General features: G+C 40.7%; 1 protein-coding gene across 14 annotated transcripts in view; it reads left to right on the forward strand.

Annotated features, from left to right (window-relative positions):
- The window catches only part of ADGRV1 (adhesion G protein-coupled receptor V1), a 432,032-nt gene that overhangs the window by 34,659 nt on the left and 378,236 nt on the right, over positions 1-19,137 (forward strand). For 8 of the 14 annotated variants that reach the window (XM_061622198.1, XM_061622202.1, XM_061622203.1 and 5 more), the window contains exons 9-12: positions 3,016-3,345; positions 10,156-10,332; positions 11,431-11,654; positions 18,682-18,808. In XM_061622198.1, the coding sequence (XP_061478182.1) occupies positions 3,016-3,345; positions 10,156-10,332; positions 11,431-11,654; positions 18,682-18,808 (858 nt within the window). Of the gene's footprint in view, positions 1-3,015; positions 3,346-9,275; positions 9,366-9,442; positions 9,480-9,527; positions 9,594-9,671; positions 9,747-9,771; positions 9,835-10,155; positions 10,333-11,430; positions 11,655-18,681; positions 18,809-19,137 lie in introns of those variants that run through there. The other 6 variants (XM_061622207.1, XM_061622209.1, XM_061622210.1 and 3 more) reach the window with 6 other exon arrangements.

A 19,137-nucleotide genomic window follows, 5' to 3' on the forward strand; every position in this document is an offset into this window, starting at 1 on the left:
TTATTCCTCTAAAGAAATGCAAGCATTCCAGCAAGACTTTCAATGACTAAAATAATGACTAAAATAAGGCAGTTGCAGGATGAAAGATGCTCCTTAAGAACATCTAAGCAAGTAACTGTGTTAGATTGTGTGTGTGTGTGTGTTTTACTTAAAAACTATATTAAGACTGCAACCTCCATTGACAATAATAAAATTTACTTTTGAGCTGACATATTTAGCAGGGGTGGGGAACCTCAGGCCCAGGGCTAAATGTGGCCCTCCAGGCCTCTCCATCTGGCCCTCAAAGCCCTCCCTGGGCCACACTCCTCACTGGCCCAGCTTTGCATCCCAAGTGTTTTTCCCTCCCTGGAATGGGTCCTTGAATTTTGGAAGAAAACTAGAGAGAGGTCTGTGAGTGTCTGTAGATATTAGCCTTTTATAAAAAGGTAAAAATGTACATTTGTTGCTCCATCCACTTTTGCCTCTGGCCCTGCCCACCACTGGCAGGTGGCCCTTGGAAGGTTGCCCAGAAGGGAATGTGACCCTTAGGCTGAACAAGGTCCTTCACCCTGATGTCTAGGTTTGCACTGTTAGGAAGCAAAATTCTCTTGTCATCTTATTCTTCTCCAAGTTCATGAGTTTAAGTTTGTTCTCAAAAAGACAACTGTTTAATCAAGCAGTGCCTTGTGCAAATCATGTGATGGTTGTGGCAATGTTACCAGCCATGTCCCTTTGTGATAGGGCAAGATATAAATGTAAATACAATAACTAAATAGCTTATAGGCTCTTTTCAGATATGGTTCAACACTAAAGAGCTTATTGCCTGTCAAAAACTTCTAGACCGTAATAGGCTGAGAGATTAACTCTATGGCTGTATTTGCTTAGCTGTAACAGACTCCCTTATGTTTGTTGGTTGGAGCATAGAGAAGAATTTAAAACTTCTTCATTCTTTCCATAATAACTCAAGAAGAATAGATAAGACAGAAAATAGTGACGGGGCAGACATGAAATTTGATCCAATTTTGTGTGCTAATCCTCCATATTTTTTTTTACTGATACAAGAATCCTTCATGCTCCATGTCTTTAAGAATATTAAGATTAGGGCTGTGGTATTGTTCTCTCATTTTGATATGGTCGTGATTTGGGAAATGGGAGATAGAAAAAAAATCCTGAAAATGCCTATGATTTATATTTATAATTTTTCAATCCTATTTGGTGCCATTGCTTCTCCAGTTTCTTGCTGTATCGTATCTGTTGTTTCATTTCATTTCATCTGGTGACTGATTCTTTCTTTTGCCTGGATTAATCTTTTGGGCTATCCCTGGCCAATTTTAGCCCATTATCAATATGTCTGTAGTGTCTGGGGCCAGACTTCAGCCATTATGATGAAAAGGGGCCAATTTATGAAGCAGAATAGAATTACATATTCTCTCTCTCTCTCTCTCTCTCTCTCTCTCTCTCTCTCTCTCCGTCACTCTCTCTCTCTCTCAGAGATAAGTAGCACAGTAAAAGTCACTTCTAGACTTCTGAGACTGGTTCTTCAAGATACAAGGAAAATGAGTCCAGAGCTGGAGTTCCAAAAACCCATACAGAAGTGATATCAATTCATAGTCCCATTAAGTTCCGTAACACCCAAAACAAAATTAGGTTATGAATCCTTTCTTTCTGATATGATTAGCTAGTTCATGTCACTGGGTGAAGGACTAGGGTGTTGTAACGCTCCTTCCTGGGTTATAAGTTCAGGTGTTAGGCTTCCAAAATTTTATGTTTGTGCTTGTCCATCTGTTATTTTGGGAATCATAAACATATTGAGGCTGGGTTAGTTGGAGAAGGCCCCTGAAACACTCAACCAGCTCCACTGAATTGTTGCTTACATCGTAGACCTCAATCAAATTCTTACTCTAGGAGTAGGTAATGGTGTTGTGTAGACTTTTAATAAGACACTCTCATTCAGACTCCCTTATTGCTAACAGTTTCTTGATAGGATTACATCACAATGCTATGTAGCTAACCATATTTGGCTATGTGATGACACCAGGGTGAACAAAGTTGATGGAGAAGGCAAAATCTATTTATTCAGTCATTCAGGAGATTCAATCAATCAGGATTTATGCTGTGAATGGCATGACGTTACTCCACTGCATTGCCCGATTTTGCTGTGTTATAGTCTCAGTGAGATCAGACAAAACCAACCGAGAGAGACAGGAAAAGAGGGCAGTGCAAATTCATAGGCAAAACATTTTCCCAGGCACTGCTGAAAAATCCTCAAAAGAGAGAGGAACTGTTCAACACTGCTGAAATTAATGAAAACCAGTGAATAGTTTTGCTCATACCTACCTCCCCCCACTAACTATGGAGTAGTTTCCCTGCCTAAACCATTAACCAAATGAACAGTCATTGGATGTCCCTATTACCTGCAAGGATTCACCTCTCCCCTGAAGAAATCTGCTTTTAAACTTAAGTGGCTCCACAGCCCTATGAAGGATATATACGGGATTTGGTTCATCTGTGATTTTGGGTTGTTTCTTCCAGGACGTTTTAGTGATGATGACACAATTCTGACAACAATGGTATCTTAGCTGGATGTCCACAAGATATGAAACATTATGATCCCTATCATTAGCCAGCAGAGAGTTCAAGAGCAGAATTACTAGAGTGGCAAAATGATCTCTTGAAGCCCTCTTTACATGACCTTTCTGGGCATGGTAGCCAGTTTGCTCATGCTTGTGGTGAGTTGCTACAATAAACAAGTTCCAGGTGCTGATAGGAGTGTGGTAAAACTCTGGGTGCATGTCATTGTCCCTCACACTTCCTCCTCTACGTATCAACGCTTGCTCACTGTTAGCATGAGCAAGAAACTACCACAAGTGGGAGGTCATGTAAAGTCAAGAGTTCTGTAGTCCTATAACCTATAATGGGGGGACAGAAATCTCATGTTTCAGTCAAAGCCGACGAACAATGATGGGATAATAAATTTATTGTGATTTCTAATGGTAATTTGCTCTTAACAAAACTGCTTTGTTGTTATCTTTGTAGCTTTTGTTCTACATTCAAGACAGTGACGATGTTTATGGTGTAATAAAGTTCTACCCTGCAGAGAATCAGAGGATAGAAAGCAGCCCAGATGGACGTTTTTTGTCCCTTAGCTTTGCAAGACAAAGGGGAACAGTGGGAGATGTGAGGCTGTCTTACACAGTCCTGTATATTCCTGCTGGGCCTGTGGATCCTGAGCATGCTAAAGAAGGTGTTTTAAACATTTCGGGAAGAAGTACACTCTACTTACCAGAAGGAAAAACTGAAGACATTGTAAAAGTACCAATAAGAAATGATGCATTTCTTCAAAATGGGGCCCATTTCTTAGTTCAGGTATATATCATATAGTATAAAATTGTCATAACTTATTCACGACACATCAGTTTATGGCATAATTTATTCCATGTTTCCAGAATATGTTTTTGTGTGAAGTTCTAATAATGGCACTGTTTATCACAAAGGTCACCTGTTGTGTTCCTAGTTTCTAGCTATGGTTAAGAGATTGGAGGTGGCCCACTGGATCACCATCTGTTTTCTCCCAGTCCTATCCATGCAAATTTACCCTGATCGTCCTCTGATTCCTTTAGCCCAAACAATATCTCCCCCAACCTTAATTACAGTTAATTCCAGTCAATGTTACCACTGTGATTTGAAACCAGAGTTTGAAATGTGTGTGGGAAGGGAGTGCACACCTTTCAGTTGTTATTTAGCTTCTCTTTGCCCTCAATTGTGTTGCTACTCCAAGAGACTTGGATTGCTTGTGCATAATTTGGTTTTATACAAATTCATGTATTGACTGAACTCATGGAAAGGATTTCATTCTGACAGGGTAAGGCTGTTAAAATATAAGTGATAATAAAAATAAAAGTTTGGATCTTTTGCTTTTCCTCCATGAGCACAGCTCTTCTTCTATGAATAGAAGGATCTCCTTCAATTCTGTTGTATTACCCTTCTATTTTACTGTACTCTGCCTTGATATTTTTTATGAGGTGGTGGTTTCTAGCATTCATATCAATAAATAAATGTTCATGGTGCAAAAAGTTAGTATCTAAGACAGTGACAAACTATGGTAGAAAATTGTGTATGAACATCCTGGAAATTAATTTTGTTTATAACGTTGAAGTTCCTTCATCTTCTCCCTCACCTGTATTTGTTCTGCTTCTGTATATGCATTCATTGGGAGTTTGGTGTAGGTTCTTCATCTAGTTCCAACACCTTCTGGGCATTAATTTGCTAGTTCCTGGAGTCTTCCTCTTCAGAATGATTCAGATTGGTTGAAGAATGTCTGTTCACAACCTGCTTGAGCCATTTACAATTGCTCCTAAGAACATAAGAACATAAGAAGAGCCTGCTGGATCAGGCCAGTGGCCCATCTAGTCCAGCATCCTGTTCTCACAGTGGCCAAACAGGTGCCTGGGGGAAGCCCGCAAGCAGGACCCGAGTGCAAGAACACTCTCCCCTCCTGAGGCTTCCAGCAACTGGTTTTCAGAAGCATGCTGCCTCTGACTAGGGTGGCAGAGCACAGCCATCATGGCTAGTAGCCATTGATAGCCCTGTCCTCCATGAATTTGTCTAATCTTCTTTTAAAGCCATCCAAGCTGGTGGCCATTACTGCATCTTGTGGGAGCAAATTCCATAGTTTAACTATGCGCTGAGAAGTACTTCCTTTTGTCTGTCCTGAATCTTCCAACATTCAGCTTCTTTGAATGTCCACGAGTTCTAGTATTATGAGAGAGGGAGAAGAACTTTTCTCTATCCACTTTCTCAATGCCATGCATAATTTTATACACTTCTATCACGTCTCCTCTGACCCGCCTTTTCTCTAAACTAAAAAGCCCCAAATGCTGCAACCTTTCCTCGTAAGGGAGTCGCTCCATCCCCTTGATCATTCTGGTTGCCCTCTTCTGAACCTTTTCCAACTCTATAATATCCTTTTTGAGATGAGGCGACCAGAACTGTACACAGTATTCCAAATGCGGCCGCACCATAGATTTATACAATGGCATTATGATATCGGCTTTTTTATTTTCAATACCTTTCCTAATTATCGCTAGCATGGAATTTGCCTTTTTCACAGCTGCCGCACACAGGGTCGACATTTTCATCGTGCTGTCCACTACAACCCCGAGGTCTCTCTCCTGGTCGGTCACCGCCAGTTCAGACCCCATGAGCGTATATGTGAAATTAAGATTTTTTGCTCCAATATGCATAATTTTACACTTGTTTATATTAAATTGCATTTGCCATTTTTCCGCCCATTCACTCAGTTTGGAGAGGTCTTTTTGGAGCTCTTCGCAATCCCTTTTTGTTTTAACAACCCTGAACAATTTAGTGTCATCAGCAAACTTGGCCACTTCACTGCTCACTCCTAATTCTAGGTCATTAATGAACAAGTTGAAAAGTACAGGTCCCAATACCGATCCTTGAGGGACTCCACTTTCTACAGCCCTCCATTGGGAGAACTGTCCGTTTATTCCTACTCTCTGCTTTCTGCTTCTTAACCAATTCCTTATCCACAAGAGGACCTCTCCTCTTATTCCATGACTGCTAAGCTTCCTCAGAAGCCTTTGGTGAGGTACCTCGTCAAACGCTTTTTGAAAGTCTAAGTACACTATGTCCACTGGATCACCTCTATCTATATGCTTGTTGACACTCTCAAAGAATTCTAATAGGTTACTGAGACAGGACTTTCCCTTGCAGAAGCCATGCTGGCTCTGCTTCAGCAAGGCTTGTTCTTCTATGTGCTTAGTTAATCTAGCTTTAATCATACTTTCTACCAGTTTTCCAGGGACAGAAGTTAAGCTAACAGGCCTGTAATTTCCAGGATCCCCTCTGGATCCCTTTTTGAAGATTGGCGTTACATTTGCCACTTTCCAGTCCTCAGGCACGGAGGAGGACCCAAGGGACAAGTTACATATTTTAGTTAGCAGATCAGCAATTTCACCTTTGAGTTCTTTGAGAACTCTCGGGTGGATACCATCCGGGCCCGGTGATTTGTCATTTTATATTGTCCATTAAGCTTAGAACTTCCTCTCTCGTTACCACTATTTGTCTGAGTTCCTCAGAATCCCTTCCTGCAAATGTTAGTTCAGGTTCAGGGATCTGCCCTATATCTTCCACTGTGAAGACAGATGCAAAGAATTCATTTAGCTTCTCTGCAATCTCCTTATCGTTCTTTAGTACACCTTTGACTCCCTTATCATCCAAGGGTCCAATCGTCTCCCTAGATGGTCTCCTGCTTTGAATGTATTTATAGAATTTTTTGTTGTTGGTTTTTATGTTCTTAGCAATGTGCTCCTCAAATTCTTTTTTAGCATCCCTTATTGTCTTCTTGCATTTCTTTTGTCAGAGTTTGTGTTCTTTTTTATTTTCTTCATTTGGACAAGACTTCCATTTTTTGAAGGAAGACTTTTTGCCTCTAAGAGCTTCCTTGACTTCTCTCATTAACCATGCTGGCATCTTCTTGGCCCTGGCGGTACCTTTTCTGATCTGCGGTATGCACTCCAGTTGAGCTTCTAATATAGTGTTTTGAAACAACTTCCAAGCATTTTCGAGTGATGTGACCCTCTGGACTTTGTTTTTCAGCTTTCTTTTTACCAATCCCCTCATTTTTGTGAAGTTTCCTCTTTTGAAGTCAAATGTGAACGTGTTGGATTTTCTTGGCAATTGGCCAGTTACATGTATGTTTAATTTAATAGCACTGTGGTCACTGCTCCCAATCGGTTCAACAACATTTACATCTCGCACCAGGTCCCGGTCCCCACTGAGGATTAAGTCCAGGGTTGCCGTCCCTCTGGTCGGTTCCATGACCAACTGATCTAGGGAATAGTCCTTTAGAATATCTAGAAACTTTGCTTCTTTGTCATGACTGGAACACATATGCAGCCAGTCTATGTCCGGGTAGTTGAAGTCACCCATTACTACCACATTTCCTAGTTTGGATGCTTCCTCAATTTCATATCTCATCTCCAGGTCTCCCTGAGCATTTTGATCAGGGGGACGATAGATCGTTCCCAGTATTAAGTCCCTCCTGGGGCATGGTATCACCACCCACAACGATTCTGTGGAGGAGTCTGCCTCTTTTGGGGTTTCGAGCTTGCTGGATTCAATGCCTTCTTTCACGTATAGAGCGACTCCGCCACCAATACGTCCTTCCCTGTCCTTCCGATATAGTTTATATCCAGGGATAACCGTATCCCACTGTTTTTCTCCATTCCACCAGGTCTCGGTTATGCTCACTATATCAATGCTCTTCTCTAAGACCAAGCACTCCAGTTCTCCCATCTTGGTTCGGAGGCTCCTAGCATTAGCGTACAGGCACTTGTAAGCAGTGTCTCTCTTCAAGTGTCTTTGGCACTTGTGGTTAGGCCTGTGGTAATTTTGCTCTTCTGAATTTATATCCTGTGCCCCTGCTCTCACAATGCCTACTTCTAGGCCTACCCCTTTTAAAATTTCATCATTTCTTTGGTTTTTATCCCAGGGGGGAGGTTTATTCCGAACCGGACCTTTCTCAGCTCCTGTCGGGTTTCCCCCCTCAGTCAGTTTAAAAGCTGCTCTGCTACCTTTTTAATTTTAAGTGCCAGCAGTCTGGTTCCATTCTGGTTCAAGTGGAGCCTGTCCCTTTTGTACAGGCCCGGCTTGTCCCAAAATGTTCCCCAGTGCCTAACAAATCCGAACCCTTCCACCCGACACCATCGTCTCATCCACGCATTGAGACTGCGAAGCTGGGCCTGTCTGTCTGGTCCTGCGCGTGGAACTCGTAGCATTTCAGAGAAAGCCACCTTGGAGGTCCTGGCTTTCAGCATCCTACCTAGCAACCTAAATTTTGCTTCCAGGACCTCACCTAAATTTTGCTTCCAGGACCTCACGGCTGCATTTCCCCATGTCGTTGGTGCCAACGTGCACCACGACCACTGACTCCTTCCCAGCACTGTCTACCAAACTATCTAAACGACGGGCAATATCTGCAACCTTCACACCAGGCAGGCAAAACACCTTGTGGTCTACACGCCCATCACACACCCCACTGTCTATGTTCCTAATGATCGAATCACCCACTACAAGGATCCCTCCACCCCCTGGAAATATATCCTCGGCACGAGAGGATAGCTGCTCATCCCCAAAGGAATGGGTCCCTTCTAAGGGATTGTTTCCCTCTTCCTCAGCTGGATGCTCTCCTGCCCCGAGACCATTGTTCTCCATGATAGCAGGAGAGCTATCATCGTTGGAGTGGGACACAGCTATAATGTCCCTGAAGGCCTCCTCCACACACCTCTCTGCCTCTCTCAGCTTTTCCAGGTCCGCCACCTTGGCCTCAAGGAAATGAAGTCGTTCCCAGAGAGCCAGGAGCTCATTGCACCGAGAGCACACCCACGACTTCTGTCCAACAGGCAGATAGTCGTACATGCTGCAGGCGGTGCAAAACACTGGAAAGCCCCCACACCCCTGCTGGCTTCTTACCTGCATAGTTTTGTTTAAGGTTTATTACGTCAATGGGTTGGAGACTGCGGTTTAGTTGAGGTCAGGGAACAGACGGGCAGAGTGGGGGGCCCTGGCCTCCTCGCCCTGCTGCCAAACTCATCTTGACGCTTTGTCAGCTGGGGCTCTCTCTAGCTCGTGGAGCAGGCTCCCTCGCTAGGGTGCTCTGACTTTATATGTGTGGCTGGTTCCTCCCAGCTACTGCTGCCAGCCAGTGATATGTTACTTGAGGCTGATGGCTATCAGCTGGGGCTTAACTCTTTAGTATTCTCTCAGGCTTCCTTCCTTCCTGAGCGAGGGGCGGGGCTGTTTAAGCTTTTGGCTGCTTTTAAGCTAATCAAGGGGCTGCGCCTTCCAGGCAAGTCTTTTGTGTTTGTTGTTTTCCCACCTAGAACAGCCTGACCTTTCTTTAACCTAGGGAAACAGAGCTTGTGGTTGTGTTTCAGGAAGGCTGAAGCTGCCCTTTTTAGCAAGGACTGAGCTGACTCTCTCCCTGTATGTGTCTGTGGAATTTCCTTTCCCCCCTTCTCTCCGACTGGAATTTAGCCTTGTTTACAGTGTCCCCTGAAGCTTTCCTGCTAGGGTGGTGTTGAAAACTAGCTTTCTATGGGCTTCCTTCTCCTAGGATCTGTCTCCTAAGATATAGGTTCTTTCAGGATTTGGTTCCTAGCTCAGGGTGACCTTGGGCTGCCCTTATTACTTATTGCTCTGAGCTGTTTTACTTCAATTAAATAATGGAATAAATGGGAGCTACTTACCCTCTTTTCGCTCTGCTGCTTAACTCGCCTTGATGCTTTGTCAGCTGGGGCCTTGATGCTTCGTCAGCTGGGGCTCCCTCTAGCTCGTGGAGCCAATTTGGCTGCAGAACTGCACAGGTGATTTTAGATGCTCAGATGTGACAGGCATAAAGTGCTGTAGAGTTAGGCTGCAATGCAATACATGTCTACTCAGAAGTAAGTTCCATTGGGTTCAATGGGACTTACTCCCAGGTAAGTGTGTATTGGACTGCAGCCTTAGTGTGTTCCCGAAATGATAAGTGGACAATGATCTCTTCCTATCACAGGGATTCCATGTGATTATTTCTGCAGCAGGATTTTTCACTGGTGAGATAGTTGCAGTTTATATTAAAAATAAGTAATAACTAGGAGTATAATGAGTATAGAGGCCATCTTGGCTGTAAGACCTTCTCCCTGCTTGCTGGCCTGTTTCCACCTGGCCTGGAAGGGTGGGGCCTTGACTGACTGCAGCTGTAAAAGGTATCACTACCTGAAGATGCCAGAGACCACCTTGACTGTGGGGTGTTGTTTAGGGGCTTTTGTTTGGGTAAAAGTTTAATTTCTGATGGTTGGTTTTTTGTTTTGCTGTTATTGGGATTAGGCTTCTGTATTTTAATGTTGGATTTTATTAGGAATTATAAGGATGTATGAATTTATTGTATGATTTTATGATGTTTTTGTTAACTTATTGACCATTTGTATTTCTTACAGTGAGTTGTGTAGCTTTTTTCTGTTCATGTTGTGAGCCGCCTTGTGCATAAATTGTTATGGCAAGGTGGCATACAAATAAACAGTGATGATGATGATGTACTGACCTACAAATCACTGTAGTGTGTGTGTGTGTAGCAATGGCAGAGAATCATGAACTTCTTGCTTTCTCTTATTGCAGCTTGAAAAAGTTGAACTGCTGAATGTAATGCTTTTAATTCCATCTGTAAGCCCTAGACTAGGTGAAATTCAAAATATATCCTTAAGAGTTACACCTGACATTGCAAATGGAGAAATTGGCTTTATCAGCAATCTTCCAGTAATTTTACATGAGCCAGAAGATGCTATTTTTACAATAGTAAGTAAATCATTCCTTACATTGTTCTTTCCTATTGCAAGTTTTCGTAAGAGAATGTACAGAGTTTGCCTTCACTTAACATGCGGTATGCTAATGGAAAAGAGAAATTCTGCAACACATAATTTAAAACATTTCTCATATCTTGTCCTTATGGTTCTATAATGAAGAAAAATAATCTTAAACAAGACTGAATCACAGTTAAATTGAAATGCCATCATTTATTCCCTACTATCTCTGAAGAGGCTACTAAGAGATAATAATTGTAATGGTCATATAGATATAATGAAATATATCTTCCTCATTCCAAATAAAATCAAGTGCTAGATATCAGCACTCTGCCGAAATCTGCTCTCTCATAGGTTTTTTCCTCTATGAACTCTTTAATTTTTTTGCATTGTTCTCAGGGGACTTAAGAAATTTGGTCAGTATGGGCTTTTGTTTCATTGCTGTTAGGCGGCCTGGGGAGCGTGTGTCTTTGTTTTTCTTTCATGTAAACATTTTCCCAGCACTCTGCAGCCTCTCCTGCTGCCCACCTTTCCATATCCAAAAAAGTCTTCAGGGAGGAGTTACCTCATGATGTTTCCCCTTGGGCTTTGATTGAAGTGTGGGGACTTGGGAAGGCTGCAGAATGCAGAATGGTGAGATTATTTGTAGAATGGAAGAAATGAGACTTAGAAGCACCCCTTGGCCATCTCAAAAGAAAGGTGAGCGTAGCAAAAACTATGCACTCTTCCCATGAAAATTTCACTGACATTTCCTCTCTCCTTTGGTATTTTTTGAATGTCATTTCTATTCTCATTAACCAATGGAGAATAGTAAAAAAAAATGCAAGAGGGATTTGTGGCACAGCAGTATTAGATATTTAGATTTGTGTTTTCTCTCTCTCTTTTCCTTCTTGATTTCATGATTTGTGTGTGACATACCTCACCGATATTAAAAGGATATACAAAAAACTTTCAATAATGTTCATGTGTGTGGGACACTGGAAATATTTTCTTTTTAAGAAATCTGTTTGTAGTTTCACAAATGTGTTTTCAGATAGGCTGTAGCTTAACGACTAGAGTTGCACATACATTCAAAACTTGGTATACATTCTAGACCTCCATTCCTTTGCATCGAGATGGGACTGATGGACAAGCCACTGTGTTCTGGAGCCTGATACCTTCTGGCCTCAATCCAAAAGCAATAACTAGTGATGATATAAGTCCTTTCTCTGGCTCTGTTGTGTTTTTCTCTGGACAAAGTGACACATCAATCAACATTACTGTCAAAGCTGATGATATTCCAGAAATGAATGAGACTCTAACCATGTCGTTAGACAGGTATTGTTCTGTAATAATTTGTCATAACATATGCTTTTTTCTTGATTGTGTGATTTAATGTAACTACTTAGCCTGCAAATCTATACACACTTACTTGAGAATAAGCCCAACTAAGCACAGTGGGATTTATTTCTAGGTAAATATGCATAGATCATACTGTAAATGTTCATAGACACCTTATGAATCTATGACATTTTATATGTTGAATTAGAGCCATGGATGATTGTTAAAGAATCTTTTGACTTGTAGGTGATATGAAAACGGATGGCTATATAGTACTGCTTGTCTGCTGAAATTGTTTCTGCATTTCCTTTGGCATATAACATTGATTTGAAGGTACAATTATGCTAAATTTCCATTTCAGTTTTGTGTAATGATATATTTCTGTCAAAATGTGCCTGTAATGAACCAGATCTTATAATGCCATACTATTCAGAATTAATAGGCATATGTAAAGGTTTGATTTTCACAGGAAGGTTAGTACTCAGTGACTTGACACAAGAAGGGAGTTTGAATTTCATTAATGATATTTCACCATCTTTGCTGTTGCTTCAGTGGATATTGTAAAACTTGATTTCACACAGAGTATTGCTTCTATTTCCAGACATAAGTTATGCTCTTTCCTTTTCAAATTAGTTCTTATACTTGATGAGCATCTGCACTTGTACAAAAATACTAAAGTGACAACAGAGCTAATTTTTTTTAAAAAAGTATATTTATCAACCTTACAGCTCTGTCTTATATTATTTATCTGGTTTTATAGCACACCATGTACATAGCGCTGTGTGAAATTCTTATAATTTATCCCCTCAACAATTCTTATTGGCTTTTTGATGTTATGCTGCCAAACAAGTGGTTTCTCAGGATAATGGAAAATCGGGGGGAGGGGCACTTGCAGGGGAGGATAGGCAGGTGGAAGGAAAGGTTGCTAAATTCCTTCCATACCTGCCAATCCTCAACTAAAAGTTCTCCTTGAGGCCATTCCACCCCCAATCCCCCCACCTCATCGGAGTTTCTATTTCAGAACCCATATGTGAAGGAGGCGGGAGAATTAAAAATAGCCTGTGAGGAGCTTGCAGGGGATAATCGGTGAGTAGGGTATGTGTGGGGCACTTTCTGCCAGCTGCTGATTCTCCTCTGCAAGTGCACTCGATCTATACATAAGTATTATTTATTTATTTATCGATTGATTGATTAGATTTATATCCCTCCCTTCCTCCCAATCGAGCCCTATGAAGGAAATATGGCTTTGGAACCCGATGTTTTCCTTATAACTATCATGCTCAGGTTACTCTGCAAGATTTGCCCAGAGACCAGCCACTGAGCTTCGTATCTGTGAAGATTTAAGCTTGGGCTTCCAGCATCAGACCCAACAATCTATTCAGTCTATTCACACCAGCTTAAAAAGGTTTTGTTTGTTAATAGACTTGTGCACTCTCCATAATTTCCTTGATTTAACCATCCATATATTATTCGCTCAGATTTCTCTCCTACTCAATATATCCATGCTGCATTTAACTTATCCTCACAACAGCAAAGTGAGGTTGATCAGATTGAGGGAGAGTTACTGATCGAATTCCTTCCCATAGGTATAGCCTGGTGTATTTTGCTTGCTCAGGTAGCTATTGGTTACCAGGAAATAAGGAAGAGGCCCACTTGCCTTGTTGCTGGGATGTTGCAGCCAATGTCTGTTGTAAGAATACCACTGATGGCAATTTCCTACTACCATGCACTTGCATGCAGATGAAACCCTGACCTTAAAGCTTCCTGAAAGGAAATCTCTTATAATCAAGAGTTTAAAATGACATTAGACTGGGCCTTAGCATTTTCAACACATTCTGTTTGTTGATTGTGTTCAGTATAAATGTTCACAAGTCAGTAGAATGAATGTTGCAATACAATCTCATTAATATTTATAATATGATTTATTTATTTTTAGGTCACACTGTGTATATTGTCTGTCATTGTTTTAGTCATCTTGGCCAAAATCCAACACAGTGTTGGGCATGCTTAAGCACATTTAGTTAAATCCAATGTTAGTTCTACTTAGAGTAGACCTATTGAAATTAGCAGACATGCATAACTTAGGCCCATTAATTTCAATGACTTTACTCTGTGTAGAATTTTGTTGGATAAACCCATTAGTATCAGTAGGCTTAGACATACCTAATTGTGTTGGATTTAGGCCCTTGAGTCTATAGTACTGTAACCAACTTTTTATTCCTGGTCTCTTTGCCTGTTATCTTTCCCACTTCAGTCAGTTCATGGTTCATTATGCCTCTGTGCAAGTGACCTAGTTATTAATGCTATCAGTCGTCTTCCTCATGTTCCCCTCCTTGCTTCTCTAAGGCTCACCTGGTATCCAACTACATGCTGCTTTCCTGTTTATTGTACTGTTCCTTATACCCGAAAGAATCATTCTCTCTCTGTCCCTGAACACCCCATCTGCTCTCATAAATTTGTTTCTAGAGTGTTTCATAAGTCGTCATATTGTTAATGCACACCCCAAACTCCGAACCCTGAAAGATTTCTGGGATATCGGCATATATATCAGGTTTGGTTTCTTTAGAATGAAAGTGACTGGAGATTGGCGTCTTTGAAATATATGATTTTATTTACACATATATAGAGGATGAACATTTATTTGTTTGTTTGTTTGCTTGTTTGTTTATTTGCTTGTTTATTTGTTTATTTATTACATTTATATACTGCCCCATAGCTGAAGCTCTCTGGGCGGTTTACAGCAATTAAAAACATTAAAAACAAATATACAAATTTTAAAACACAAAAAACAATAAAAAAAAACAATTTAAAAACTTTAAAAACGTAAGACAGAAAGGGCTCATAGCATTAACATTTCCACAGATCTTGCTCCCCCATTAGGTTTCTTAGAGGCTCCCAATAGTATTGTCCGATCTCCAGTTTTCACCCGGAAACACTGGTTTTTTTGGGGTCCTCTTCTGGTGAGTCACCCCAATCTTCAATTTTCTGGTCAGCCACCCATCTGTGCATGTGCTGCCACCCACAACCACTGGTGCAGCTACAAGCAACCCCCAAAGTACAGTGACTGGGAAAACTCCAGGGAAAGGAGATTTGGGCCTGTTGGCTTTGGAGCTGGTTGCACTCGGAACTTTCCCTTCCTGACCCCCTGATGGGATGCAGCTGGCTCCGACGGCCTGCCCTGTGTCATCATTATGGCCCATTCCTGAAATCTCAGGGTTTGGGATGCTTCTGATCTGGCAACTCTAGCTCCCAAAGTCATAGTTTTAGTTTCAGCACAGAGAACAAGACAAACCTCTGTGGCTGTTCCCAGTCCAGCTCAAGATGAGACTGCCCCTGGTCTGTTATTCTCTTACACTCAGCAGTGACAGCCCCTTCAGCTGGAGAGGTGGTGGCAGGTGGGTGGGTGAGTGAGTGGATAAGGAGATCTGCCCAATTCTGGAAGCACCTCCAGCTAGGAGTTTCTGTGGTAACCAGTCACCTTTAATCTTCTTTAGTAATATAAAAAGATCCTTAGCAGACTTGGCCAGAACCATTAACTTAAGAAAGAGACTGGTTTGATCACTTAGGCAGCCTCTTCCTCTACAGAATCTCATTTTACAGATATAAAATAAGGCAAGGGGATCCCAAATATGACATCTAGACTACCCCCAATCCTATAACAATACAATATATATATTAATAATATAATATAAAGAGGTGTTACATCTAGTCTAGCACTGAATGGCAGCAGTTCTCCAGTGTTTCAGATGGATGTCTTTCCAAGTCATGCTTGATGCTGGAGATTGAACTTTGGACCTTACGCATGCAACCATATGCTATATGACTGAGTAATGAGCCCTTCATAGTGCTGCAGCCTAGAATAGAAAGAAGAATGATAAATCACAGGGCTTGGTAAAGGTAAATGAAGTTTGAGAGCTAACTAGTAGCTAAAAGTATCATTTTCCTGTGCAGTTTACCTACTAGTTTGCTCTCACCAACTTCATATGTGCTACACTGTTATCAAGCCTTCTGTCCATTTTGTGAACCCTTTGGCAAGGGATTATGCCATCTGTTCATAGAACACTGAATACCCCTTTAATGTTCAATAAAATGTCATATAGTAGTAGTAGTTCTAAAATACACATTCTCAATCTTTTTTCTCACTTTCCCACCCTCAGGTATATCCTTGAGCAGTAGATTTTCTATTCTTGCACAGGTTTTCTATGCACAGAAGTTCTCCTGCATGACTCCCATTCATTTCAGTGGCAGCTTCTGCAGCAGACATTTCCAGGGAAGTATACCACCCACATGTGCTTGCGCAACCAAGATGCACACAGTGAACTATAAACATACAGACAACAATTTGTAATAAAGTAATTGGCATATTAAAAATGCTAGGTTTCGTACCAAAGATACTACTCCATTTCCATTCTCATCCTCAGGCAAATGGTTAGTACGTCAAACCTTTGTTTCGTGCTGGAGAAACGCTGGGCTTAGAAACTGCTTTCCTCCTTTACATCATTCTTACAGTTTGATTTACTGAAAAAGCTGTCGCAAATAACATTTCATGCTGTTTTAATCCCTGTTTAAATGAGGGCCCCATGACAAAAATTGGACAATGGCAACCTCTGCCCTTCTTTATCTGCTTAGACAATTATTTGGGCAGCATTGTGGAATGGCAGGTCCTGGAGGCTTGTACATCTGTGAATAAAATGGACTTATTTCATCTAATTAAAAGCACTGAGTAATTACAAACAGTGCTGAATAAAATTTACTCAGCTGCTGTAGCCCTGTGTGCCTGCATAGTGCTTGGCAGTTGGCAGCTAGCTCTTGGAGCAGTGCTGGTAGCGAAGGCCTTGAATGGTCATTGACATCCCAATTGGTCATGGGGTCATCTCCCATGAGTGGGAATTGCTGAACCTCTTGCTAGCATTAGTCAAACAAGTTAGTGCCAAGTGAGGAGGATTCCCATAAAGTGAATATTAGCTGCTAGGAAGGTGCTGGGTTTTTACCCCCAACCCCAGTTTGCTATTTTCCCCTCTAAAGAACTCTCTTACAAAGAATCTGGCAAACAGTGGTTTTATTCCTACCCTCCACTTCTTTCTTTCTCTATTGACAGGGTAGAGACAGAAAGGTTTGTCGTGTACTTTGGGTAAGTGCAGCAAGCTGTGTCTTTGTCTTCAGTGAATTGGCACTTTGTTTTGGAAGTGGTTGGTCTGGACAAGACTCTGTCTCTTTTAATATTTCTTTCCTTCTGAAGCACCGTGCCTTGCAGACCTCTTTGGGCAGTGCATGCTTCCTATTGCCATTTTATTTGGGAGCGTGGGGTGAAGGACTGAAAATGTTCCTTTATATAAGGCCTATGAATAATAATAAAAAGTTATGAATGCATGTCTTGGCGTTTGATGTTTGAAGATAATGCAGAACAGTAGCCTGGTTGTTCTGGTGTTACCATTGGAAAATCTGGCCTCCCAAATATGGTATAATTGAGCTGTATACTCAGACTTAGAAACTGTTTTCTAATGATTTCCTCAAATTGAGGGTTTTCATTGCTATGTTTGGGTAACATAAAGCACAATCCTATGCATATTTATTCAGAAGTAAGTGCTTCTGTGGTTGATGAGTCTCACTTTCATGTAAGTGGGTTTAGGATTGCAGCCTTAATGAAGTGAACTGCACATATTAGCCCCGCAGGCATTTAGAATACATCATTGATAATTTTAAAACAATTAATGCAAATTATCCATGAACATAAACTTTCCATTTTAATACATTCCAGCAAAAAATCAGGAGTCTAAAACATCAGTTAACCGCTATTAAATATCACTCTGGGAATGCTGAATTTGGTTAAGAGGAAGATATAAATTTAGTGTGTGCATAAATAGAAACCCTGGCAATGAAGCAGTTGTAAAGACTTCTTATGGCCAGTGAGAGCTCTTGAAATCATCTCTGCCTGCCAGGCAAATCAGCAGAACAGTAAACTATCAGTTTTGGGATATCAAGGGGTAAATGCTGTCTCAAGTGGAGCTAGCTAAAGACAAAATATCTGAATTTCACATTTTATATGAAACACTGTTGGAGTTTATTAAATGTTAGGAAAATGCTAAAATTTGCTCTACAGCACTTCCAAATCCAGTTTCCCATTCAGTGCTCTCTCGTCTGCCACTGTGTTTAATTGTGTTTCTCTGTGTGATGTGTGCATGTTTCATTTTTATTTTAATCCAGCCAATCTGCCACAACAAGGTTGGTAAAGTACAGTCTGTGCAGAAAGAGCTTGTTCATTCTTTATTTAATTACGGCTTTTGAATACCACTTTTCAATGTTCATTCACAAAGTGGGTTTACAACAGGAATTGGGATCGGTTGGTTGGTGCTGGTTCGAGAGCATTCCATCGACCTAACAGGCCATTATTGATTAGAGTTTGTTCTTTGTCGGCCAGCCACTGCTTTTACCAATCTGTTTTTTCCCTTGCAAAAAATATGGATATCAATATAAATTTTAAAGGAAACATCAATATTTTGAATGGAAATATTGATAAATGAAAGGAAATATCAATAAATTATCATTATTAATATTGATATTTTAGAGGGCTTTTTAAAAAAAAAGTTTTTGTAAATAGCGGAAAATTGCAACATAAAAACCCGATCTACAGCCATAGACAATAAGTGAATAATGAAAATTTTGGTACAAAATTGGGTGGAAGTCTAGCACATTCCTAGTTTACAGTACAAAAATATAAATGCCAGAAATGGTAATCAAAGCCAATGCTATAAAATAACCAAATCAAGTAGGACTATCATCAATCTAAAATACTATTTGAGTTTTTAAAAAATGCTATCTTCAAAGCCTTAGTGGACCAAAAATGTGTTTGCTTCCAAAAGGAAGCCAATGATGGGGTCAGATGTACCTTCAATGGGAGGGCATTGCAGAACAACACAATGCAGGTAGTGGAGGAGAAGCCCCAGTACTGTACTACAGGCATTTGATGCAGTTAACAACCAAACTATCTCACTAATTGAAAATGTCTTTGGATTCCTTTTTTTAGGGTGAATGTGGAAAATCAGATCCTGAAATCTGGATATATTAGCCGTGAAGTGGTTATTCTGGAAAACGATTATCCTGGAGGAGTATTTGAGTTTGCTTCATCTTCAAGAGGACCCTACAGGATAAAAGTAAGTGTTGAATAGGAATGGGGGAGAAATTTGATTCCGTTCACATTTAAAGGTGAACCTACCTAATTCACATTTTCCAAGACAATATGAGAACTGAAACATCCTTTGAAATTTGCACTTCACTGGATTTTCAGTGCACTTCTGCAGCCAAATAATGGCTACAGAAATGCATACATTGGGGTACAGTTTCCATAAAGACACATATGTTAGTGAAAATAACACACAAAATGCATTATTTTAGGCTTTGCAAAAATGTGTATACTAGGCAAAATTGCATACTGACGAGTATAAAAGTTCATACTAAAATGCCGATGAATTTTCATTTTAAT

Source organism: Rhineura floridana, chromosome 1 (genome assembly GCF_030035675.1).
Source record: "Rhineura floridana isolate rRhiFlo1 chromosome 1, rRhiFlo1.hap2, whole genome shotgun sequence".
Classification (NCBI taxonomy): Eukaryota; Metazoa; Chordata; class Lepidosauria; order Squamata; family Rhineuridae; genus Rhineura; species Rhineura floridana.